This window comes from Tiliqua scincoides, chromosome 1 (genome assembly GCF_035046505.1).
Source record: "Tiliqua scincoides isolate rTilSci1 chromosome 1, rTilSci1.hap2, whole genome shotgun sequence".
In the NCBI taxonomy this organism is placed as follows: Eukaryota; Metazoa; Chordata; class Lepidosauria; order Squamata; family Scincidae; genus Tiliqua; species Tiliqua scincoides.
The window spans coordinates 264,224,078-264,251,608 of NC_089821.1; the positions used below are offsets into that span (position 1 = coordinate 264,224,078).

At 44.8% G+C, this 27,531-nt stretch overlaps 1 protein-coding gene across 3 annotated transcripts in view; it reads right to left on the reverse strand.

Annotated features, from left to right (window-relative positions):
- LOC136648696 (phosphofurin acidic cluster sorting protein 1-like) overlaps positions 1-27,531 on the reverse strand; it is a 164,579-nt gene that overhangs the window by 29,877 nt on the left and 107,171 nt on the right. For all 3 annotated transcript variants that reach the window (XM_066624901.1, XM_066624892.1, XM_066624910.1), the window contains exons 2-6: positions 20,772-20,859; positions 2,941-3,030; positions 2,444-2,569; positions 2,042-2,204; positions 717-808 (exon numbers count right to left, since the gene is read on the reverse strand). In XM_066624901.1, the coding sequence (XP_066480998.1) occupies positions 717-808; positions 2,042-2,204; positions 2,444-2,569; positions 2,941-3,030; positions 20,772-20,859 (559 nt within the window). The remainder of the gene's footprint in view (positions 1-716; positions 809-2,041; positions 2,205-2,443; positions 2,570-2,940; positions 3,031-20,771; positions 20,860-27,531) is intronic.

The following is a 27,531-nucleotide window of genomic DNA, read 5'->3' on the forward strand; positions in this document are numbered from 1 at the left end:
CCCTCCTGTTTCATTTCTCTGCATGTACTGAGCTAGATCACGCTACATGAGTGGTTCTCAAACTGGTGGGTTGCAACCCCATTAGACTGAGAAGCCCTACTTCTGGCCCCTTAAGGAGCGGAGGAAGTAGGAAGGCAGCAAGCGATCCCCAGGATCGCACCACTGCCAGGTCGGATTAGTTTTTTTAAACTTACCTCCTGTAGCGCTGGTCTCCGGGGGGGGGAGGTGCAGGGAACCCCATGGAGCTCTCTGTAGGGCTCCTCAAGTCCATATGTGAAGAAAAAAAGTTATCAGAAACCACTTTGGTTTCGCAATCGAAAACCAGAAGTGGTTTCCAATAGCTTTTTTCCCCATATACAGAGTCTTGAGGAACTCTGCTCTGCAGGGCTCCCTGCATCCCCCGGAGACCAGGGCTTCAGCTCCAGCAGCAACACGATCCTAGGGATCACATTACTGCCTTCCCCCACCTCTGCAAAGACTTACAAGGGTCCTCAGTTTTGAAAACTGTTGCTCTATAGAGTTTATAGCTACAGAGTGTGGGAATTGGGTAGAAGTGAACTGCTGAATCAGGAGCAAACAAATTAGCCACTGCAGGAGAAAACCAAAGAGCCAAGCAGACCTTTGGAGGTCAAGCCCTACTGCTAGGTAGTTGGAAAAGATGCTATGGGAAGGAGCCGTGCACACCATCCTTATCTCCTTCCACATATGTGACATACCTGGCCTTGCACTGCATCATCACTGGCCTCTTGCTCAGACGAAAAACTATCATCCTCTTCTTCAGAATAGTTATCAATATCTGGAGAACGATCTGGAACAGGAAAAGGCAGCTTCTATGATCAAACTGCCCTGGAACTAGTGAAAGGGGGGCAGAAGTGAAGGAGGAAAATACAAAGAGGCAACAAGCTTTGATACTAAGGACTAGAAACCTATTGCTGACAGCAGGGACTCACTGTTAGGATTTACAAAGAAAGACAGTGGCATATAGGCTGATGGGTTCTGAGCTGTCTGTGACAGATCAGGAGAGAGATCTTGGGGTGGTGGTGGACAGGTCGATGAAAGTGTCGACCCAATGTGCTGCGGCAGTGAAGAAGGCCAATTCTATGCTTGGGATCATTAGGAAGGGTATTGAGAACAAAACGGCTAATATTATAATGCCGTTGTACAAATCGATGGTAAGGCCACACCAGGAGTATTATGTCCAGTTCTGGTCGCCACATCTCAAAAAAGACATAGTGGAAATGGAAAAGGAGCAAAAGAGAGCGACTAAGATGATTACGGGGCTGGGGCACTTTCCTTATGAGGAAAGGCTACGGCGTTTGGGCCTCTTCAGCCTAGAAAAGAGACGCCTGAGGGGGGACATGATTGAGACATACAAAATTATGCAGGGGATGGACAGAGTGGATAGGGAGATGCTCTTTACATTCTCACATAATACCAGAACCAGGGGACATCCACTAAAATTGAGTGTTGGGCGGGTTAGGACAGACAAAAGAAAATATTTCTTTACTCAGCGTGTGGTCAGTCTGTGGAACTCCTTGCCATAGGATGTGGTGCTGGCGTCTAGCCTAGACGCCTTTAAAAGGGGATTGGACAAGTTTCTGGAGGAAAAATCCATTACGGGGTACAAACCATGATGTGTATGCGCAACCTCCTGATTTTAGAAATGGGTTATGTCAGAATGCCAGATACAAGGGAGGGCACCAGGATGAGGTCTCTTGTTATCTGGTGTGCTCCTTGGGGCATTTGGTGGGCCGCTGTGAGATCCAGGAAGCTGGACTAGATGGGCCTATGGCCTGATCCAGTGGGGCTGTTCTTATGTTCTTAGAAGCAGAATGGCTGGGGAAAAGGTAAGTTTTGTGGTAGAGGTAATCTGGACTGATGGGGGAGAATATCACAGAAGACAAATTGGGCAAAGATGAGGTTACAAATTATCATAACCTGGACAAAGGTTTTAGCAACTACTATAGAGATAGCAGCGCATTTCAGTTAAACTTTACCAGGTTAAACTCTATGAATACTCTGGAAGTGAGTGATGTGTTACCTGAGGCTTTTATTTTAGGACCGGAAGGGACATTTCCATCTTCATGGTCAATGGGTTGGCTGGAGAGGGAGTAGATACTAATTTCAGCTACCCGGATGCTCACGTCCTTGATGTTGCTGTGTAGGCCAAGAAGCTGGCCTCCATCTGTTGGGTGCTGCATTACCTGTGTAAGGAACAGATGGCATACAGAGCTCTTCCAAAGTAGAGCCTCTGGTGCCTTCCCAATGACAACCAGTACAAAACACCAAGTCCTGGTAACTGAGAAGATTTCTTGGACCAGATCAGGATCCTTTACTAGCATTTCAGGCTTCCCATCAGCTCAGGGGCTGCCAAGAGCTCATCATTCAGAGATGGCAAAGAGCATGAAAGATCTCTGGCACTCCTGGCCTCACTGCTTCTTACCTCAGCCATGTTGATGATGCCCACTGCCAGAGTCTTGTAGCCCAAAATAGTGCGGTTCTTGTACCTCTTCCTGCGCTGGAGCATAATCTGGAGCTTGTTACCATCTCTCTTCAGGAAGTGTGGGTACTACAGAGGGAGGAGGGAGAGTGATTCAGATAATCAATTGCTTCTGAGGGGTCTTTGACCAGGCACCCTGCAGAGCATCAGAAAAGCAACAGCTTAACCTCCATAAATTCCCTTCATGCTTTCTCCTCCCGTGCTGCTCCAAACACTTTGCTCACCTTTGCCCCCCAATATATGGCTGATTTGAAAAGAGTCTCAGAATACCAAGTACATCATGCTCAGTGCACATAGAAGACAACGCATCTCCAACAGAATTTGCAAGATAATTCCTAGATAGCTGATAAACGCACTATCTTCCTACAAAGCAGGCAAGGATATTAACCAGCTTGCAGAAATATGATTCTCAGTCTTGTAGGCAGTAAAGCCCAAGTTACCTGCAATGAGAATGTCAGTTCCAGATCAGTCTCCATCAGGCCACCAGGGGGTAAAACATATTCATTAGATCTCAGGACTCTCTTTGAACCCTGTAACAGGAACGGGAATCACATGTTAAGAGTTGATCACTGGGTCACAACCTTCACTGGTCTGGCTTCAGTTCCTGCAGGTAGCAAAGTATTGTTTATTTTATTTTTAACAACTCAAAATACAAGTTGGTCGCTTAGGAGCAAACAAACCCTCAGTGCACTATCTGTACTGGGAGACTTGCAGAAAGTGCGGTCTTTTAAAAAAGGAAGGGGAAAAAAGGACAAGAACACACACATACAGAGTAAATATTTCTCCTAATACAAAACCACAGCTAGCAAAATCCACTGGAAGGAGTCCCCATAGGGGGGGAAAACTCAGAAACATTGCATTTTCTGTGAGCAAAAGACAAGCAATGCAGAGGAACTACATCCTCACCATACGTTCATCCTCCTCTCTGCAACTCACCCCCCTTTGGAGTCAAAAGACCTCAAACTCCTTTCTTTCTGTTGCCTTTTGTAAGATACATCAACAATTAAAGACAAAAAAAATTGGTTTCTTTTTTTCCAAAAACAAAAAATGTTTCAAGAAGATGTAGTTATTTAAGAAAAGGAGAAAACTTTCTAAGCTGGGGGATGGTGAACCGATGGCTCCCAAACAATTTCACCTGACTCCTGTGGATGAAATGTGGTGAAAGGATCCAAGCACACCTGATACAACAGAGGAGGCAGAAGGTTAACTACAGCAACAACCTCCACTGTATGTAAGACATGCCCAGGGGAGCATCAATTCATAGATTCCTAGCTGCTGCTGCCAGCTGAACAGGGAAGCAATAAAAACAAGGGCTGATCCACTCTTCAGACAGCAGGGTTGAACTGAATGCCCCATGCACATCCTACACATGCCTGGTGCTCACCCTGCCTGCTGGTACTTCTGCCTGGAGGAGGCAGCTGCTCCTTCCATGGTCTCTCTCTGGACTGAGCCTGGAGAGAGGGTGAGCGAGTGGTCTGGCCGTCGCTCCCAGGCCAGGTGCCTGCCCTCTCTTTTGGCAAGACATGTTCGGGCAGGGAGACAGCATGAGTGACCAGGACCAGCAGTGCCCCCACCACTTCCTGCTTCTCCTCCTGCATTTCTAAGGAGAGGCTTCAGGCACTGCCTTGCCTCCTTCCATATGCCTCCTTTTCACTCACTTTCCAGGTTGCCCGAAGCAGCAAATGAACAGGAAAAAAAGGAAAACGTGTTATGGCAGCATTTGCAAAAGGAGAAGGAAAAGAGGAGAAGATGAAAAAGAAGATGGGGAGAGGAGGAACAGGGGTGGCAGTGATGGTTGTCCATGTGCATGACTAGAGGGAGGGGGCAGCAAAGGGGGTGCACTGCTTCAGGTGTGGAGGAACAGGCCCGTGCTGAACAGAACCAGCAACTAGAAAGTCTTCAGTCACGGAAAGGACTTTTGTGAAATGGAGCTGTCTTGTGCGTAGGTACAACAGAAGGATCTTAGCCACAGGGAGGCGCATTTCTGGATAATACAACATTATAGTCAGTGCAGTCTGCTGTTAATGCAGCTTCTCTGTAATGGCAAAAAAGCAATGCCTCACCAGCACAAATGGGTGCTAGCGTGGGAACAGTCTTGCTCCACCACAGTAGGGGATTCTTTCTGTGCTGCTCTCATTATTGCCCACCAGAAGTCCCAAGAAGGCCAAAGTGAAGAAGCAAGGCCAAATTGTCTAACCGCCTGGAATTAAGCCGGACAGAATTAACTTGACTCAGGGCAAATACGATCTCTCATTGATAAGTGCTCTACTTCCAGCTGGATTAACTGCAACCTGGCTCGCCTGCAGGGCAAAAGGAAAAGGATTAGGTTACGCAGGGTTTCAGCGGCTCTCACACCTGCCCATCAAGACTCTTAGACGTTATGCTCATAATGCCCTTTTAATTAGTTTAAAAATAATATCAATCCACTGAGTGTTATCAAACAGGGTCCCAGAATAGCATTCAATGTCTCCAGTACTCAAAGCACCAAGTATGAAGAAGAGGGAGGCTTCTCTGTCTGCTGCAATTTTCCAAACAAGAAAAAACCCAGTAGGTAGGACAAGGGGAGCTATTTATTTCTAACTTTCTTTAACTCATGATGTAGGACTCCACAAAACAGGGTCAGATGAAGTCCTTGGGGTAGCAGCAAGTTTGGGCTCCTATAAAGTAGAAGTCACAGAATGCTTTGCTCTTGTCTGTTCTAACTCTCCCAACACTCAATTTTAGTGGATGTCCCCTGGTTTTGGTGTTATGTGAGAGTGTAAAGAGCATCTCCCTATCCACTCTGTCCATCCCCTGCATAATTTTGTATGTCTCAATCATGTCCCCCCTCAGGCGTCTCTTTTCTAGGCTGAAGAGGCCCAAACGCCGTAGCCTTTCCTCATAAGGAAGGTGCCCAGCCCCGTAATCATCTTAGTCGCACTCTTTTGCACATTTTCCATTTCCACTATGTCTTTTTTGAGATGTGGCGACCAGAACTGGACACAATACTCCAGGTGTGGCCTTACCATAGATTTGTACAACGGCATTATAATATTAGCCGTTTTGTTCTCAATACCTTTCCTAATGATCCCAAGCATAGAATTGGCCTTCTTCACTGCCGCCGCACATTGGGTCGACACTTTCATTGACCTGTCCGCCACCACCCTAAGATCTCTCTCCTGATCTGTCACAGACAGCTCAGAACCCATCAGCTTATATCTAAAGTTTTGATTTTTTGCCCCAATGTGCATGACCTTACACTTACTGACATTGAAGAGCATCTGCCATTTTGTTGCCCATTCTGCCAGTCTGGAGAGATCCTTCTGGAGCTCCTCACAATCACTTCTGGTCTTAACCACTCGGAAAAGTTTGGTGTCATCCACAAACTTTGCAACCTCACTGCTCACCCCTGTCTCCAGGTCATTTACGAAGAGGTTGAAAAGCATCGGTCCCAGGACAGATCGTGTAGCCCGGTGCCACGTTCAAAATGTTGTCCCGGAAGTGACATCACAACCGGAAGTGACATCACGCCTGGGCTTTTTAAAAGTGAAGGTTGGGAGGAACCCACCTCCTTCCCGCAGCAGCTCACCTCCCGCTTGCTCTGCTGCCTCCCCCCAGTCAGTGGCATAGCTAAGGCATATATCTGCTACCTGGGGTCAAAGAAGATTTTGTAGCCCCCCCTGCATGACAAAATCAAATCTAATTAATTAAATAAATAAAAAGATATTGATTCCATGCTGTATTATAATAGCATCTCATTGGCGCTCAGAATGATCTGTCTCATAGATCAGTTTGGAGTTAAGCAAATCCACTTTTTGTTCCACAGTGCAGTTGTGCTTTCATTTTCTGGTTAATTGGCCATAACGTTTGATAGAATACAGATATTCCGGTACAGTTTGTTGCATAGCGTTCTGCATTAAATTACCTTTCCAATGATATATAACATGATGGCATTATTCATACATACCAAGATTTTCACAATTTTGGTCACTAGAGTCAAGCTCAGCTTGTTGCCCCCTAAAGCTTGATGCCCGGTACAACTGCTACCCCCTGCACCCCCTTAGCTATGCCATTGGTCCCCATTCATTTCAATATTTTATTTTTAATATATTAGACTTGATGCTCCCATGGGATGTGATTGCATCTGGGGACATGTTATAGATCTGTACTTTTAACAGGCCACTATGTATATGTTTTTAACAATGGTAGTAAATGGGACTTACTCCTGGGTAAGTGTGGGTAGGATTGCAACCTAGGATTGTCAAAAAATTTTCCTGCTGGTTGATGTCACTTCTGGTCATGGCATCACTTCTGGTGGGTCCTGAAAGAGTCTCATTCTAAAAAGTGGGTCCCAGTGCTAAACATGTGAGAACCACTGATCTACACAATCAGAAAGAAAAAGCACATGGTACAGCTCTTCTGGGACTATACCGCTTCAGCCTGAAGATAGGAGAGACATCTTGTGTTTTGATTTTCCCTATACACATAAAAACTCCTTGACATATGACATCAACAGTAATATGCCACAGAATCGTTGAGAGGATGCTCACGTAAGCAACTCCACCTGCATTCCAAAATAGCAGGGTCTCAGAACATTGTCACATGTGCTTCTGTGGAATATGCAGATCTTTTTTCAATCCCACAATGACAACTGGTGTGCATGACAAACTTGACAGGAAAGCCAAGTGGGTCCAGCCCTTGGATGCCCTTAGGGGAGAAAGGCGGAATACAAATCTAATAAATAAATAAATGAATAAATAATTCAGTTGGAAGAGAAGCCAAGAGGAGTGAAGAAAACTACTGAAGCTCAGCAGAGCTAATTTGAGATGGACTTGAGTGAACTTAGAGACATCACTTATGACCATAACTTGAAAACAGTTGCTGGGGGGGGGGGGTGGAGAAGACACAGCAACCAGCGAGAAATCACTGGCGAGAAGCATATGGGAAAGAAGTGCCTTTGAAAGCAGGTCTTATCCACTGCTGCAAGGTTCACTAGTGTGTTCCCACAGGGCCTGTAAATAAGAACAACCATGACCCAACCATTCAAATGCTAGCTCTGGGCCTGGAAAAACTATGTTCAAAGTCCTGCCTAATTACTGACGTGCTGAGCAGCCTTGAGCAACCCGCCATCCTTCAGCCTCAGTTCTTCATTTGCTTGAAGCCCAACAGCTCCCTTCAAAGGCTGTTCTGAGGCTGAGTGAAAGCAGCAACAAGGCACCAAACACACAACAGGTCCAGCTAGTCCTGACTCATGCTGTGTGTGGAATCGGGTGCAGAATTCTGTCTCTGGGGAAAAAATGGATGCAGTACATTTCAGGGTGAGGAAAGTCAGTCCACTTTCGAGTGGCACTATTATTTCCAGTATTTCATATCACGTGTCTCAGCTGTTGATAATAAATGAAAGAAAGGGTGAAACAAGGTACTGAATGAACACCTAGAAACCCATTTTAAATATAAGTGGAAAACACTGGCAAGCTGCCCTTTGAACAGCCGACTGTTGGCCAATTACTTTTTTGTCTGGCAGAGAAAAGGAACCTGTAGAGTTGAGCAGACCCAATGACCCCATTACTTCAGGTGGGAGAACTCTCTAACTTCAATATGCCTCCTCAGAAGAAAGTCCCTCAGTATCCATGCCAAAACCTGTGGATAACTAAATCCACAGGTCCGGGCCATGTTCTGAGGCCCCCAGAAACCGTTTTTTCTGAAAACTGGTAGTGCCCCTCCAACATCTTCAGAGAGCATTCTGAAGTGGCCTCTGTGGGCCTCAGAAAGCCTCTCTGATGTGACCAGAAGGTGCTTCCAGTTCCATCCAGGAGGTGAGGTGGGGTACTCCACTGCAGGTTTGGAACCTGGAGTGAGTCATATCTGCGGGTTCCGAACACCCAAATTAAAAGGGCCCACCTGTAGAGGCATACCCATGAGCATGCACCAAACAGCTTACAGAACCCCCAATGTTTTTCCTCTAGCAAAAGTTGCAAAAAGACCCCAACATATTTTAAGGTTTTGAAACTTCTGCTGTCCAGAACTGTATTTGCCCACGGCACATTTCATCTCCTGTTTCTAAGATTTTGTGTACCATGTCATTGCTGCCTGGTTTTTGGAGTATTTCACTTTGTTTTCCATAACTTAAGAACATAAGAACAGCCCCACTGGAGCAGGCCATAGGCCCATCTAGTCCAGCTTCCTGTATCTCACAGCGGCCCACCAAATGCCCCAGGGAGCACACCAGATAACAAGAGACCTCGTCCTGGTGCTCTCCCCTACATCTGGCATTCTGACTTAACCCATTCCTAAAATCAGGAGGTTGCGCATACACATCATGGCTTGTACCCCATAATGGATTTTTCCTCCAGAAACTCGTCCAATCCCCTTTTAAAGGCGTCTAGGCTAGACGCCAGCACCACATCCTGTGGCAAGGAGTTCCACAGACTGACCACGCGCTGAGTAAAGAAATATTTTCTTTTGTCTGTCCTAACCCGCCCAACACTCAATTTTAGTGGATGTCCCCTGGTTCTGGTATTATGTGAGAGTGTAAAGAGCATCTCCCTATCCACTCTGTCCATCCCCTGCATAATTTTGTATGTCTCAATCATGTCCCCCCTCAAGCGTCTCTTTTCTAGGCTGAAGAGGCCCAAACGCCGTAGCCTTTCCTCATAAGGAAGGTGCCCCAGCCCCGTAATCAGCTTAGTCGCTCTCTTTTGCACCTTTTCCATTTCCACTATGTCTTTTTTGAGATGCGGCGACCAGAACTGGACACAATACTCCAGGTGTGGCCTTACCATCGATTTGTACAACGGCATTATAATACTAGCCGTTTTGTTCTCAATACCCTTCCTAATGATCCCAAGCATAGAATTGGCCTTCTTCACTGCCGCCGCACATTGGGTCGACACTTTCATCGACCTGTCCACCACCACCCCAAGATCTCTCTCCTGATCTGTCACAGATAGCTCAGAACCCATCAGCCTATATCTAAAGTTTTGATTTTTTGCCCCAATGTGCATGACTTTACACTTACTGACATTGAAGCGCATCTGCCATTTTGCTGCCCATTCTGCCAGTCTGGAGAGATCCTTCTGGAGCTCCTCACAATCACTTCTGGTCTTCACCACTCAGAAAAGTTTGGTGTCGTCTGCAAACTTAGCCACTTCACTGCTCAACCCTGTCTCCAGGTCATTTATGAAGAGGTTGAAAAGCACCGGTCCCAGGACAGATCCTTGGGGCACACCGCTTTTCACCTCTCTCCATTGTGAAAATTGCCCATTGACACCCACTCTCTGCTTCCTGGCCTCCAACCAGTTCTCAATCCACGAGAGGACCTGTCCTCTAATTCCCTGACTGTGGAGTTTTTTCAGTAGCCTTTGGTGAGGGACCGTGTCAAATGCCTTCTGAAAGTCCAGATATATAATGTCCACGGGTTCTCCCGCATCCACATGCCTGTTGACCTTTTCAAAGAATTCTATAAGGTTTGTGAGGCAAGACTTACCCTTACAGAAGCCATGCTGACTCTCCCTCAGCAAGGCCTGTTCGTCTATGTGTTTTGAGATCCTATCTTTGATGAGGCATTCCACCATCTTACCCGGTATGGATGTTAGGCTGACCGGCCTATAGTTTCCCGGGTCCCCCCTCTTTCCCTTTTTAAAAATAGGCGTGACATTTGCTATCCTCCAATCTTCTGGTACCGTGGCTGTTTTGAGGGACAAGTTGCATACCTTAGTCAAGAGATCTGCAACTTCATTCTTCAATTCCTTAATAACCCTTGGGTGGATGCCATCAGGGCCCGGGTGTATGCCTTGGGTGTATGCCATCAACTTATACCTATTTTTGTAGGTGCAAAGTCAGGAGTGAAGAAGGCACTTGACAAAAGCTATTTAACAGCCAGGATGGTGTTGTGGTTCTGAAATTAGACCTGGAAGATCCAGGTTCAAATCCCTGCTGAGCCATGAAGCTTCCTGAGTTACCTTGGGTCAGACACTATCTCTCAGCCTCAACAAACTCACAGGGTTGTTGTGAGGACAAAAGAAGTGGAGGGACCATATACACCACTCTGAGCACCTTGGAGTTTAGGTGGTATAAAAACGTAAAAAATAAACACATTATCTCAAGCATGACCACATAAGAACATAAAAAGAGCCCCGCTGGATCAGGCCAAAGGCCCAGCTAGTCCAGCTTCCTGTATTGCATAGCAGTCCACCAAATCCTTCAGGGAGCACACAAGACAGCAAGACACAACCTGCGTCCTGGTGCCCTCCCTTGCATCTGGTATTCTGAGGTAGCCTACTTCTAAATTCAGGAGGTTGCATACACCCATCATGACCTGTAAACTGTGACAGACTTTTTGTCCAGAAATCTGTCCAATCCCCTCTTAAAGGCATTTAGGCAAGATACCATCACCACATCCTGTGGCAAGGAGTTCCACACACTAATTACACGATGGGTAAAAAAATCTTTTCTTTTGTCTGTCCTAACTCTCCCAACACTCAACTTCAGTGGATGTCCCCTGGGTCTGGTGTAACGTGAGAGGGAAAAGAGCATCTCTCTATCCATTCTATTCATGCCCTGCATAATTTTGTATGTCTCAATCATGTCCCCCCTCAGGTGCCTCTTTTCTAGACTGAAGAGCCCCAAACGCTGTTGCCTTTCCTCATAGGAAAGGTGCCCCAGCCCAGTAATCATTTTGGTTGCTCTCTTCTGCACTTTATCCATATCCACTATATCTTTTTTGAGTTGTGGTGACCAGAACTGAACGCAATACTCCAGGTGTGGCTTTACCATTGATCTGTACAATGGCATTATAGTATTAGCTATCTTATTCACAATCCAGGGTCAATTTGACTATGAAGGCTGATGTTCCGAACTGTGGAGTGAAGTAGCCACAATTAAGCAATCAAAAGATTTGCAGCCTCATTCAAACATGTATACACTATGTGTATGCACTAAATGGTAATATTTATGCTCCAAAACATGGGTGATATGACTAGATGCTTGACACAACTCACTCTTGACTACATCTCTCAGCACTGTTTACTGATAAACATGCATTTTCCTTGCGTAACATGTAAAGTATCCGTTGGTGGTATTTACTATGAGAGCCAAAGTGGTCCTTGGGCTGGGCTGGATCCATAGCCTTCTGAAGAACCATGATCTCATCAATGTTCACATGGTTTCCCTTTTTCAAATGGTCTCTATTAAGGGACTGGTCTACTCTAATGTTGTTCTACTGTCACTAAAGATTTGGGCTATGTCAGAATGCAAGAAAGGGCACCAGGGTGCAGGTCTCTTGTTGTCTGGTGTGCTCCCTGGGGCATTTGGTGGCCGCTGTGAGATAAAGGAAGCTGGACTAGATGGGCCTATGGCCTGATCCAGTGGGGTTGTTCTTATGTTAAACAAGTCTTATTTTCTGACATTCAATTTTGTTTCACGGGAAGGGAAACTGATTGAATAAGGGTCCTTAAATATGAAATGTTTACAGGATGGGGGAAGGTAGAACAGAAAAACATGAACCATAGGTGGAAATGCATCAAGCGTGACTGGCTCAACCTCGCAAGACACAATTTAAAACAGAGTGGAATTATAGCAGAAGGTGAGTAGCAATATAAATGCCTGACGGAACATTAACAGCTCCATCTTTTCACTATCCTTACCTGCAGGCAACTGTTAAAAATGGAAACTGTAAAAATTCTTCATTCTGCTTTGGACTCTGTAGGCAGCACAGGAATTCAGAAAAGATGAATACTATTTTAAATGAAATGCCCCATTATGCTTGGGTTGGAATAAGCCTCTAATGACTAAGGCCAGCCAAAAATTGGTTACACAGCGTTTTATCTAGTTCTTCAGAGGGACTAGCTCAGACAAACACGTGCAACAATTAAAGCTAGTTGGCAATCAGTTGCTCTGTGTGAGAGGGTGTGCAACATTGAATGTTGCATTTCAATGGGCAGAAAGACACAGCTCATCCTGGGAAAACACAGATGCAATGGTAGAAATAAGGATAGGCCATAGGATAACTCCTGAAAAGACAGATCTCATGAATAGCATATTGAGGTTTTTTGCTTTTGACCTCAAAACAAAAACCATACACAGGCGCACACGCCACACACACACACACACAAGCACTCTCTGAAAGAATAAAGGGAAGCTTGGAGAAGAGCCTTCCCAACAGGAACACACACATCTGGACTGCCTACAGAAGATCTCAATCAGAAGAAAGAGAATTAATTGCCATTATTTGAAGCTCTTGAACTGCAACCACTATTAGTAACAGGAATTAGTAATCCCTAGGAATTAAGCATGCGCCAGCCTGTTTTTCAACAGTGATGTGTTCGTTTCACACAGTTAAACATTTCCTAATGTAACTTACTTAACCCTCAATAATTAAATGCAGCTACTAGTCTTTCTCTCCCTGATCCAGGGTCATTTAAAAGAACAAGAATCAACACTTCATCTCATATATCCCAAATTACAGGATATATAAACAGCACCTGAAATTATGCTGAGAACCGTGAAGTTTTCTTGGGCTTCTGGGCAACACTGCTCCAAACATCAATTTCTGGATGGAGCATCACCTCTTGAGCCTCCCATGATCTGTAGGAGACTCTTGACCCAGGATTATAGAACCATAAGCAGTGTTATGATAAATGTGCACTGGAATGACCTCTGTGGGCAAGTGGTAAAGCAATCTTATGACTGCTTCCTAATGTACCAGATTCCACATCGGAGCTGCTCGACACACTTACCTGCTTGTGTGAACTGACCTGAAGTGTGTTTTGGCCCTATTCCAATTATGTGGCAGAAGAAAGAAGAGCTGAACCACCACCACTACTCAGGAAGAGCTTGAAGGGGGTGCACCAAGGTTAGTCTGTTGCAGTAAAAGCAAGAAAGGTTCTTGTGGCACTTTGAGATTAACAAGCTTATTGAAGCTTTAAATTTAATTTCAAATTTATTGAAGGAGAAAGCTTACGCTTCAATACATTTATTACGCCTTTAAAAGGTGCCACAAGATTCCATTGTTTTTTCTGAGGAATGTAATTCTATTTCCCCAATTACCAGCCTATTAGCTTGAGATCTTGCTGGTATTTCAGCCTTTGAGGAGATCACCCAAATACCAGCATTTCATATTATGAGCAGTCATGGAAAAATTGCTAGCCGTGGGTCAAAGCCATCAAGGAAGGAAGGAGGGAATGATATGTTTTGCTCCCCAAAGCCAAGCCTCATGCCCCTCTATGGCTACCTCAGCCTTCTCAAAGCGCATTTAACTGCAGCATACTTATTGTGTTAATTTCTAGCCCTTATTTTTATTCTTTCTAGGTTCTCTGGGTGTTATTATTCCACCCTCTTAACAGCTGGTTGTGACACCTAAATAATCACCCGCAAATTTAGTTAACAACTTGTTTTTGTTCTTCAGCCTCTGTAATTATTCATGCTGGGAATCACTGTGTGCTATGGAAATGAAACACAAATAGGAAATGAGCTTGGACTGGCCTTGGTTTTTGCAACACCTCCTGCTCCCTCCAGCTAGGAAGCTGAAGGGAAAGCAACAGCCCTCCAAACTCTAATTTTTCTCTTTTGCACCCACAAACATACTAGAACGTTCTCCAGTCAGATGCTTGACCTCTTACGAGCACCGACATAGTAGCCACTCAAAATTACAAGCCACTATTGCAGCCACCCATCCCTGCATTCCTAATTGTGACATGGTGTCAGAGCTGAACAGAACTACAAAGAATGCAGGTTGCAGACTTGCAACAGCACTGTGATAGGAAGAGACTGTGGCCTGGGGGTTGCGGCAAGACCTTCTACCCACCTCTTAAGAGTTTCTGAGAGGAGAGAGCAGAGGTAACTGGGAAGGCCAAGCACCACTCCCCCTAAATCACAGGGCAGCTCATGCTGCACACCCATAATGGGTGGGTGATACATGTAAGCCACTGAACACCTTTCTACACCTGATTGTGCCAGGATTCCCAGGTGCTTGTACCCTGGTCTTCAAAGAGAACTAGGGCGGTCTAGTGGGTGGACTGGAGAGCCAGTCAAGAAGTTCACTAGGTAACCTTGATCCAGTCTCTCTCCCTCAAACTTATTATCAACCACCTTTGTATCTCATCCTTCCTTCAACAATCAGAAAGCAGCATACCCAAATGTGGATTAAGTAAACTATGTGAAAAAGTTAAACTGACCCAAGATACCGTTTCATGGCCAAGTGGAGATTTCAGTCCAATGCTCTAACTACTACACTACACTAGCTCTCTATTTAACATAGTTGACTGAAGAATACGAAGTGGAGTGGGCAGGCAACAGTGGAATAAAAACACAATTAAAAATCAATTTATGCAAAACTTACTGCCCTGCTCATTTAATCCCTGTCAACTAACCCAGATCCTCAAATACCCCACCACTCCTAATTTCCACAATTTCCTGGAAGATAGTAGGACAGACTAGACCCAGACAATTTCATTCCCACAGTGACCAAACATCATTGTTACAAGTCACAGCTACAAGATTAAGCCAACATTAGGGGATTGTTGGCATGGAGAGATCGCATTTGTATTCATAAAGTAGTCCTGTCACAGTGTTGGGCAATTCTATTCTGTGTCTATGCCCTGTGTCTGAATTGCAAAGGCCTCCATGATTGTGATACATTCTACTGACGCTGCAAAAGCCATTTCCATTCTGCATCTTTGTGTCCCAGATACTAACAAGCCTCTAGAAAAAGCATCCCTTTGGGGCATAGGTTTTCTATTTTCTGAATTTGTTTCTGTTTCAAAGAAATTGCTCCAGCCATTTGAGACACGCAAAAGGTTGGAAAATATTATCTTGTTTATTACAGGAAAGCAAGAAGATGCCTTAAATCTGGGGTGTAAAAGAAAGACAAGAACATCAAACAAGAACCATAGGATTTGCAACTATTGAAAAATTAGACTAAAACTATTTTGACAGAATGAAGGTCTGCACAACAGCACAAGAAATCCATTAATTTCTTATCAGAACATTGTGAGGCTGCATTTGCAGTGGCATTTTCCCATCTGTTCTAACAATGGAATTTACCTCCATGTGCATCTTTGCCATGGCAGCATTCAGACTTTACAAAGGGAGAACACTGCTAGTGCAAGGGAGGTGATGCGGAACTTCGCCTAGTACAGCTACTAGGCAATTAAATTGTTCTGAAGTAAAATACTGGAATTTTAGAGGGCACTCTTGCATCTAAACACTGCCTGCGCACTTAAAAAAAAAGCCTGTGTGCTTCCACAGTCAAGGTTACTCTTACCCATTTTCTTTTGTTCATTTGTTTTTGGCCTATGCCATTTGAAGCTCTAACCAAGCCCCTGACACACACATGGTTTTTATTCAGAGTAAACACATTTGCAAAACACATGCCCATCAGGGTAAAAACCAGAACCCATATTCAAAGACTGAAGCCCTTTCAACAACATCCCTTCCTACTGAAGCTGTTGAATTTCTGCAGAATGCAGATGGCTACTAATGCAACTATGGAAGGGAGTGGCACTCAATCCTAACAACAAATGCTGCATAGGGAAAGCAAAGCTGGTCTGTCTGCAAAGAGCAGACATTTTGTGGTCAGCTCTCCAGAAACTGATCAGCAGGCCTTCTTTAGAATCAGTACTTGAAGCAAAGTCTTGAGCCAGAAAGGACAGCCTCTCATCTCTTCTTCAATTAACATCAAAGAGCTAACATACAAATTAATGGTATATTGCCCCACCCCAATTAAACCCATCAACAAGGATCATCCAAACCTGTGCTGGAAAAGGGGGAGGGATTTATCTGCATTTATGGAAGGCCAACTCAAAAATAAAATGGCACTGGGTACCATGATGAATGCCCTCCCACATTTTTCCCTTCTCATTCCACTCAGAAGCGTCTGTGCTGGTTCAGTAACCTAAACACTGCTGGGACATCCTCCTGCTGCAGCCTTTGTCTGCAATATCATTTCAATCATGGTTGTCTGAAGCAGCCATGTGCTTTGAGTCCTTCATGGTTGGAGTAGCCAACCAGTTACTTAAGTTCAAGCACGCCTGTGGTGTGTCTGCCAGATCTGCCACGAAATTCAGTGTCAGTTTGCAGAAAGTACAGCCAATTACTCTCCAGTAAGTGCAGGGCCTGGTATTCCCAGGACAATGACTATCCTGATAAAAGGGATTGTATTTCTGACAAGACATGTTTAGGGAGTTAATTTTGTTTTACTTGCTCTTTTCACTCCAAGTCAGCCTGTAAACTTTACTGGTTGGGGGTCTGTGTCCTTTGCTCGCAAGTAGCTTCATGGCTCCCACGGCTTGATAATACTAGTTATTGTATTCAATTTAGTCAAACTTTTCCTCTGGGATCCCTCAGCTGAGTTCAGGTATTGTCCATCAGCCTGCTTGTGTTAGTACTTGGATGGGAGACTGCCTGGGAATACCGGGTGCTGTAGGCTTATACCATAGTCTTTCGAGACTGAAGGTTGCCAACCAACAACTGCTTGTACAATGGGACCCCAGCATTTGAACTGGGACCCCAGCATCTGCGGATCCAGCATCTATGGAGTTGAGTCACTGTGGATGCCAGCATCCCAATTTAAATGTCTTTATATTAAAAAGCGCATGAAAATCAGACTTCCTACCTTTGCACAGTAAAACTGTGCCATTTCCAAGCCTTTCAGGGCTAAAACCTTTTCTGAAGATTCACTTCTGGGTCTCCCAGTGTCACCCTAAAATGCATTAGTATAGACACTATACCACATTCTGTCACTAGATGGGACTGAATGTAATTTAAACTGGGACCCTGGTAGTCATGGATTTCAGTATCTGTGGGGCGTGGTTCTGGAACAGAACTTCTGTGGATACCAACTGTACTTTTCCTACCTTCTCCCCACTCCCATTGTTGTTGAATTCTTTTTCTTTTGGATTTTTAATAAACTCTTGGTCTGCTTAGCCCATGTTCATGGAAAAGGCAGCAGGTTGTCACATATGATTGTTCATAGGAACTACTGTGGGTTGATTTTAAATAAGAACCTCTTGAGTTTTTTCCCCAGACAACGCCCCCCCCCCCGCTTAGCCTCTTTTAGCATAGGATGCTGGCAGCAGTAATTCCCTCCCAATTCAGCTGCTGAGCCAATGAAAAAGGAAAGTGGAAGGGGTTGCTTGAGCACTACTAACTAGGAGCTACTCCCCTCGGTCAGCCTGCCTTTTCCCAGAACCTTCACTGACAGGTGCACATTCTGATTATTCTGTATTGCCCCTGGGAAAAAAAGGCACTAACGGCATGCAAAACTAACTCTAACTAACTACACTAACTACAGCAAGACTTCAACATACTTCAAAGTGGAAAAGCAAATACCCTTCACCTGTGAGAGATAGGTTTGATAAAGTTTGGATGTATTTGTTCTAGATAGCACCTCCACACCACTCAAGTGCTCAGCTAAATCTGAAACACGCTGATGAGTTTTTGAAAAATGTTTCTGCGATTTTAAAAATTTCACAGATAAGACAATTCTGTAAGAAGCTGCACAGACAAAATTGCATTTTTATTTTATAAAAAAGGAAATAGCTAGCAAAAGGCGGTTAAATAAAGGGTGGGAGAGCAGGGAGTGCTATTTTGGAATGTGAGAATATTGTAGACACAGAATAGTGCACCTGTCTGGTATTTTTCTTTCTGCAGAAAAGGAAAAAAAGAAAACAAAACTAGATGTTAACATCCTTGTTAAACGTTTTGCATTTGTTTTTGCAATTTGTCAAGTTCCCTATTTTGCATTTTAAAAATGATCAAAACTAAAACACGTTTAATAAAAAAGAAGCATCAACTTAGACTTTTGTCGTCTACAAACAGAGGAATGCAGAGAAAACAGATTATGCTTCGCACCCGGAACTAAGGATGTTCCCTACTTCTGCTAACCCGGTTTGTCTCCTCTTTGGTAAAGGAGATCTGAACACAGGACTCTGCATAAGCTAATACCCACCACATGAAATTTGCCTGAAACAGACTCTGCAAAGCAGTCATATTGGCTGGAGTGGGCTCACCAGATGGACTGCCCTGGTGCATGGAGAATTACGTGTCACCGTAAGGAATTGCAGGCAGCGACACAGAACCCTTCCATTGAATGAGCAAGCTGCTCTACACATCATGCCCCTTCATATTTCCCATGGCCTCCATGCAAAGACCAGCCTTGATATGCAGGCAGAGAATAGGCCCTGGAGCGACTTTTAACACACCAGCTTCAACGACTAATCCTGGATTTAAATCCTAATGACTGCAGTACACAGACCGCCTGGACAGAACGCAAAGCTCTCCGGCTCTCTTCACTTCGGCCTGCTGTCACCAGCATCAGCAGCTTTACTAACAGCTGACAAGAACACAGGAAGGGCACCGGCCAGCAGGGTGAGAGGGCAAGACCTTTGCTTCGATCAAAGCAATCCATGCACTCATCTTGCCTCAATACTCTTGCTGCAGAATGCAGGGGAAGGGCAGAGGATCATCCACGCCAATCTTCTAAAGGAGAAGCAAGCGACAGGCAGACTCTTCTATACAAGGTGTGGATCACAACTCTGTCACTTTCTCCTTTCAATACAACACTCCTTTTCTCACCTTGCATACAAAAAGGGAAAGACTGAAGGGCATCAAGGAAATACTCAGAACAAACCACAAATTCAGAAACAAAGTAATGGGCAACGCTTGGTCTTCCTCCCCTCCCCACACACAGGACAAGATACAATGGAAGTGTACTAAAGAGGCTTGTCACATCCATTCATTATTATTGTCTATTACATGAGCACAAACCATTACTAGAGAGATCCAGAGATTCAACCCCCATCCTGACAGGAACCCCAGATTATGTGGCAGCAAACCCAAGTTTGCCACCACTAAATGTACACTTGTCAGGGAGCTGCAACCAATTTTGGCTCTTGGATGTATGCGCCTGTAAGATGCATGTTTCCAAAGATACGTTTGCTTCATTCATTTCTCATTGCCCTCCTTAAAATCTTAATAAAAGAAGGAGCTCCAGCTTTTTGCTTCCAGTAGTCTCTCTTGGGAAATTATAATTCTCTGCAGAAAAAGGACATGTAAAAAGGTTAACCTTTCTTTCCTATTGTGCATAAGTGTTAAAGGTTACTAAGTAGCTGCTGCATTCTAGCACAGAGCCATTTCAGTGGTACACAGACCATGTTCATATATCCTCATAATGCGAGTCATTTTTTTTTTTTTTTACTCCAAGAAGGTTATGAGACCCAAAGGACAAGAACTGAACATTTAAAATCCCCTGATGGAAAGTATCCAAGAAAACCAGAGAGCATGGAAAACTAGGATGCCACTTCTTAAATTCAAAATACAAGGCCTCCTGTGAAACAGGCATATATTTCATTAAGTGACAGTTTGTTTAATGTATGAGAGAGAGAGTCTTTTCTACAGCTCTTGATGACCCCAAGACAGGGAGAGGTTTGCTTTGCAGGTAGTTGCTGAGGATTAAGAGAAATAGACCAGTTTTAGAAGCTCTAAGTCAGATGTCCTGAAGAGAGTGGGTCAAGAATTCAACATTAAGAAACCCAAGTAATGGAAACAGACAGCAGAAATCCATATATATTAACGCTTGTGGGTATGCTTTATTCTACTGAATTTTAATTTGTTCATTTTGCTAACCTTGGTTTGGTGTGTCAGTCAGACACCAGGGACAGACAGCTTGGAGAAACCGGAAAGCAATAGATAAATAGTTAGAGAGAAGGACAGATCATCAGCCCTTAGGAAATAGACCTCTAGAGTGAACCTTGACTTTCAGGTCTACTAAATACGAGGATCCAGAGGATGTCCCTGATTCCTTAGCTTCTGTTCCCAGAATAGCCACCTCCATTCCCACACTTTTTCTTGAATTGTTTTATAAAACATTCCCAAAAAGGAAGCAAAGGCATGACAACAGAGGAAACTGAACACTGAATTGAAATAACCTCATTGCTGAAGGGCTGTTACGCATCACGAGAAAGACATTCTAGTGCACTGGGCTCTTCTTGGCGTTTTGCTACCGCTCTGTAGCAATTCCCAAAAAACTGCTATCATCTGCATCAGAAACTACTTTCTAGGAGGCAACAGACAATGCCCAGACATGGAGAAGGGTGACCTCCCATAGCTTTGAAATTATATCCTATACCAAGCAGGCAGCAAATGAAAATGTGCAAGAGACAGAGCCTAGATTTACAGCACAACTGGGGAGAAATGTGAAGGTTAGTAAAAAACGCCAAAGCACAGCCCAGGCCACATAGCTAGAATTCACCATGGCCTCCCAAAGACACTTAAGGACACAAGATCAGAAGCTTACCTGGATCTTCACAGCAATGAGCACAGAGCTTAGCTCCTTGTCCAGTTCCCTCAGCACAGTCAGCTTCTTCAGGCGGAGACTGCAGAGCCTGTACGACAACGAGAAAGGGACACATTCAGGCACCACCATCCCAGGGCCCCTGCCGCATGGTACTAAGTGCTCCGAAGACAGTCTGAAAGGTTAGCAGGCCACTGCTGCCCCTCAGCCACTCGTCTGGCTGAGGAACATTGGGATTCATACACCACAGAGAAAGCGGATCAGAAAGAGAGGAAAGGAGGAAAATTAACAGAGCTAAAGCAGGATTAAGGGGGATTATGCTGTGACAGGAAGTTGCAGACCATGTGCAGGAGAGATCCCTGCCCAAAAGGGACCACTGCCAGCTCTGTACACAGACACCTGAACTTCTTGTGCCATTTCCTTACAAAGAGCAGCCTTTCAAGCCACCTCTGCCCCTATTTATACTCACAATTTAGCACGCGACCCACTGCATTAATTGTAACCCCTCCCTGCAGCAGTGATTGCTGTTCCAAATCACTACTGGAGGAACACAAGAAGAGCACCAGCAAGTTACCCAGGCCAGAAAGCAAGTTCATGGATGAGGATTCGACTCTCTACCTAGTCTCACTCTATCCACTGGACCACACCACCTCCTGTTCCCCATTTGCAACCCAGATAGTCATTCCTGAAACCATTTTACAAGCTTCAGTGGCACAGTTCTCCCTCAAACTACCTGTGTTGCAAAAACCAAGAGAAAGGGCACAGCAAACCATCTCACTGGTTCATCATACTAAGACAGCGCAAGACAGTGAAGCTCAAAGAAGGAAAATCCAAGAGACAATATATTCTGCATCATTTCAATGCAACTAGAGGGCCTCCAGTTTCTTTCATCTCCACCAAAAGCCCTATTTCTCTAAGTCCTTTTGCTGGCATCAGCGTTGGGACAGTAGTGATCCAGTTGAGAATGTAGCTTTGCAATAATCATACTGGTAGTGAAATTAACTAGGTGCAGGAAAAGTACAATGAAGCTTTAGGCAAAGGGGTGTGGGCTCATGCATGCTTTTGTGCATGTGCACACATCCCATGCATGCAATTTAGCACCTCGGCTTTTAAAGGGAGGGGATAATTTTCCGGTTTTAAACATCTGAACATTATTTTTGTATTCTCCATGTTTGTTTTTGGAAATTCAACAAAACACTAAAACAGAAACCTAACAAAATTCGCTGTTCATTATTTCAATAATTAGAAATATAAGATAGCCAGGATAGTGTAGTGGTTTGGGAGTTGGGGAGTGGGAGGCGGAGCTAGGATTCGGCACTTGTGCCAGAGCCGCCCTATCCCCATTCCTGGGCAGCCTGGGCCAGCCCCGGGCTGCTTGTATTTATGCCACCTCTATAAGTGGCACAGATTCAAGTAGCCCCATCGGGGCTGCTGCAGTGTTACCTGGAATAAAAAGAGAATTTTTTCCTGTAGCCCCGGGCTGGCCTGCAATCAGCCCCAAACTTGCGCTGGATACAGCACAGGCCCGCCAGCCCATCCAATTTTCCAGCACCAGTGCAGCCATGATGCAGCCCTGAGATAACAGAACAAATGTTCCCATACGTTAAGGAAGCCTCTGTGACTGCCTCCCCGCCACAGGATGCAGTGCATGCCCTATTGGCATGGCTGCACCAGCCCTGGAAAACTGAATAGGACTGAGCTCTAAGTAAGTTGCAAAATCTTCCCAAAAGAAAACGAACAATTTCAGGAAAGCAGAAAGCCAGCAAGGGGGTGGAGGTGTTAAGTGGTGTGTGCGTGTGCTTTCCAATGTATTGCATAGAGCAGGGGTGCCCAAACCCCGGCCCTGGGGCCATTTGCGGCCCTTGGGGGCTCCCAATCTGGCCCGCAGGGAGCACCCAGTCTCCAATGACCTTCTGGCCCTCCAGAGACTTGCTGGAGCCCATGCTGGCCCAACACAGCTGCTCTCAGCATGAGGGCAACTGTTCGACCGCTTGCGTGAGCTGTGCGACGAGGGCTCCCTACACTGCTTGCTGTTTCATATTTGTGATGCGGCAGCAGCAGTGAAGGAAAGGTCAGCCTTGCCTTGTGCAAGGCCTTTTACAGGCCTTGAGCTACTAAGACCTTCATTCATTCATAAGTTCCATCTCTAATAAATTCATTTATGTAAACTTATTCAAATTTTAAATGTAAATTAATTCTTTTTTTTTTCCTGGCCCCCGACACAGTGTGAGAGAGATGATGTGGCCTTCCTGCCAAAATGTTTGGACACCCCTGGCATAGAATACCACATGCATAGAAATTCTCCTGTTGGGCATAAATCAGAGGCACAGCCAGCCCATCAATGATGCAAATGAAGATGTTCACAACTGGGAGCCCATTGGAAGGAAGTGGAAATGAGATGCCTCCTTCCAGTCTGCTGCTGATGGAGCTGGCCCTCTTACTTCAATTTGTCCTCTGCGTAAGTTGTTTGAACAAAGCAGGAAATGTGGAATGTGCTTTCATTGCATTCTGCATTTCCTGCTTTGTTTAATGAGATCACATAGAAGAAGAAGCAAGTACGGCATGTACGCATTTGGGGGGGCACAGCAGCAGCAGATAGGATGGCACTATTGGACTGCCTCAGGCCACTCACTGATGGCTACTATCTTGGATGACTTTATCAGGGGGATGGGTCACTGTTGGAAACAGGGTCCTGGCCTAGATTGCCCTGATCCAACAACACTTATTTCATGTTATTTTGTGCCTCCCCTCCACAAGAACGGTATAAAGTGGAGCCATTTCACCTGGAAAGCATCTGTAGAAATTCTAGCCTCTCTCAGTTTCATACAACTATGGGTATGCTTTCCATAAAAACAATACCCCACAACTTAATTAACCAGGCTTGTCAGATACTGAGTGAAGATAGGTCTGTGAATGCGTAAGCAATGTCTGCTGAAGTCAAAACAATCCAGAGGGAGGTCTGAGCAGGGTTTCCATTAGTCATGGGTAGGGTTTCAGTGCCCTGACTAGGCTTTTGTCACTTTCCCAGGACCAGCAGAAGCAGAATAATACAGAACAGGTAGATACATAATATGTACAATATTTGCTACAAGTCACAGCATTCAGTTCTTCTTTACACTGATTTGGGATTACCTTGGCACAAAATTTTCCATTTAAGATACTAGTGTTGGTATTAAATGATACACATCTACTTTTCTGGTAGATACTAAAAATGGATGGCAGAACAACAATTGGAATGGGGTAAGGGAAGAGCATTACCTGGGAGCCACTACAGGTGGCTTTAAAGCTACTTCCCAAGTAGGGACAACCAATGGGAAAGTACTGCACACCTCATGCAGCTGCTGGTTCAAGTTCCTAGGGATCTTTCCTGCTAGAGGAAAAAAGGTGGCTAACTTTAGGGAAGAGGCCAAATGTTTTATATACAGAAGGTCCCTGGTCCAATCCCCAGAATCTTCAGGCAGGGCTGGGACAGTTCTCTTCTGAAACCACAGAGAGCTGATGACTATCAGCATCAACAACAGTGAGCTAGATAGACCAAGGGTCTTACTTAACCCATTTTTGCCTGGCCCACAGGTGTACACATTTGGTCCCTGTTGTGTATATGCAACATTGGGCGGAAATGGCTTAATATGAGACAGTTTCATATATTTATATACTTGAGCATCTATATAGGCTAACCAAGAGAGTTCATGAAAGCATGTTATTGTGAATATGTCTGAACCTTGTTGCACTGATTTTGGGGTGACCACAGTTTGTGGATTGTCTGTAGTTCCATATCCTTTTTGGGTTCATAATAGTAAGCCAAAAGATACCATCAGTTCTGAAAGTGTTAGTGACAGGAGACTGAGCTTGGCTTCCGAGGCCACTGCATATCACACCTCAACAGAGATGCTCAGGTACTGCTCAACCACAGTAAGCTGGGTGCCTTGTAAAAGGATAGGTTCAACCCAGCTGCCACCTCAGAAGAAAAAACAAAAATGAAAGAAAGAACCCTGATGGATTAGGCCCTAGTCCAGCTTCTTGTAACTCACAGTGGCCCAACAAGAGAGCTACATCTTAGTGTCCACCCCTGCATCTGGCATTCTGAGGTAGTCCACTTCTAAAGTCAGGAGGTTGCACATACCCATCACAGCTTGTAACCCATGATGGACTTTTTGTCCAGAAATTTGTCCAATCCCCTTTTAAAGGCATTGAGGCCAGATGCTATCACCACACCCTGTGGCAAGGAGTTCCACAGACTAATTCCATACTGGGTAAATAAATATTTTCTTTCGTCTGTCCTAACTCTCCCAACACTCAATTTTAGTGGATGTCTCTTGGTTCTGGTGTTATGTGAGACAGAAAGCATTCCTCTATCCACCCCCTGCATAATTTTGTATGTCTCAATCATGTCCCCCCTCAGGCACCTTTTTTCTAGACTGAAGAGCCCCAAATGCTGTAGCCTTTCCTTGTAAGGGAGGTGCCCCAGCCCAGTAATCATTTTGGTTGCTCTCTTCTGCATCTTTTCCTTTTCCACTACAGTGGTGCCTCGCATAACGAATGCCTCGCGCACCGAAAAACTCGCAGAACGAAAGCGTTTTGCGATTTTTGGTGACTCGCACAACAAATTTTTATGACCCGTGCTTCACAAGACAAATTTTTTTGTTTGTTCTGGTTTGTTTTAAGGAAGGGATCTTCATGCCAGTTTATGATCCCGTCCACCCTAGTAAGGGGAGGTTCTTCATGTCAGTTTATGTAAGTAAGTCCCATTGTGCTTGCTTCCAGGAAAGTGTGCACAGGATTACAGCCTTCAAACTCCCCACTCAGCATCCCCCCCATCGCTCATTCACCCTCTCACTGCCCCATTTCCTTCATGTTTCCCCCCATGATCACGGCAAAAGCAAGCAATTGAGTGCAGCTGCTCTGTTCTCCTCCCCAGCTTACAGCACAATCCTGTGCGTGTCTCCTCAGAAGTAAGTCCCATTGTGCTTCCTTGTTTCCCTCCATGATCACGGCAAAAGCAAGCAATTGAGTGCAGCTGCACAGGATTACAGCCTTCAAGCTCCCCACTCAGCATCCCCCCCCCGTTTTTGAAATCCTCAGTACAGTATGTATGCCTTTTAAAGAGCACTTAATAAACACTTTGTAAACCAAATTTGACTTTGTTCTGACTTTTCTTGCCCATAGGAACGCATTAATTAAATTTCAATGCATTCCTATGGGAAAATGCGCTTCGCAAAACGAAAAACTCGCATAACGAAAGGACTCGCGGAACGAATTAATGTCGTTATGCGAGGCACCACTGTATATCTTTGTGGTGACCAGAACTGGACACAATACTCCATGTGTGGCCTTACCATCAATTTGTACAATATTATAATAGCCATTTTATTCTCAATATCTTCTCTAATGATCCCAGACATAGAATTTGCCTTCTTCACCGCTACCACACATTGGGTTGACACTATCATTGAGCTGTCCACCAGCACTCCAAGATCTTTCTCCTGATCTGTCATAGACAGCTCAGAACCAATTAGCCTATATGTGAAAGCTAGAAGTTCTTCTGCTGGTCAATGACACATGCTGCAAGGGACCTTCTCAATGTTTCCCTTGGTTCTGCCCAAGTCCAACTTTACTGGAGCCCTGCCTCTGATGAGGAAGTCCTGTCTGCCAATCCTAGATGTGTAAGATAAGCTATGTTAATTCAGTGAGGTGGAAAGATTTGAACATCCTACACTGATGAAGAAGAATACTAGCTGTAGGAGGATGACGTAAAAAAACAGCAATTTGGAGAAACTGAATTCCTTTTATACAATATTTGAATCAGCAACCCCAAGGGAGAATGGAATTATGAAAATGTTATAAGTGATATCCATGTCCAGTGGTTTTTCTGCTTTGGTCTACTTTTTAGTTTTGCTCCCATATGGCGAAAGCTAATAAATCAAACTGTTTGAACAACCTCAAAGATGCTTTATCTATGTCTCTATTCCCAAAGTTGAAGTTTATGAGCAAACCTGGGAGGAAAGGGGTGGAAACCAGGGTACTAACATCTGTGCAGAAAAACCCTTTGCCAGACACTACAGCTGGCTAAAGTTATGCATATGTGCAGAAGGTAGCATGCAGGCATTAACTCCTTCACGCACTGGGGCAGAAAAGCAAGTTATGCTCCAAGAATAAATATCCTCCAGGCAGCAATTTTGAACTGATGTGCTGCAGCACACTGGTGTGCCACAAAAGTTCCATTATCTAAGTTCCAAACAGCACACTGGCATGCCACAAAAGTTCCATCATCTAAGTTCCAAAAGTTCACTCATCTAAGTTCCATCTCTAATTTATTTATTTAAATTTTATATTTAAATTTTTTTCCGGCCCTCCACACCACGCCAGATATTTGGTGCGGCCCTCTGGCCAAAAAGGTTTCTAGAGCAACTGTTTGTAGTAACAAATTGTCCTTCCTCCTTCCCCGGCAGAGCCAGACAATTTGCTACTACAGACAGTTGCTCAAGAAACCGAGTCGTGGAACCCACAAAAGTCTCCCAGAAACCAGAAGTGACATCACAAGATATGAAGACCATAGAGAAGGCCACAGAGATCAGTGTGCCATGAGAAGAAAAATGCTGAAAATTTCTGCTCCAGTGTTTGTCCTCTGAACCCAGTCTTCCTCACCCCACGCGCAGTCATAAGAACAGCCCCACTGGATCAGGCCATAGGCCCATCTAGTCCAGCTTCCTGTATCTCACAGCAGCCCACCAAATGCCCCAGGGAGCACACCAGATAACAAGAG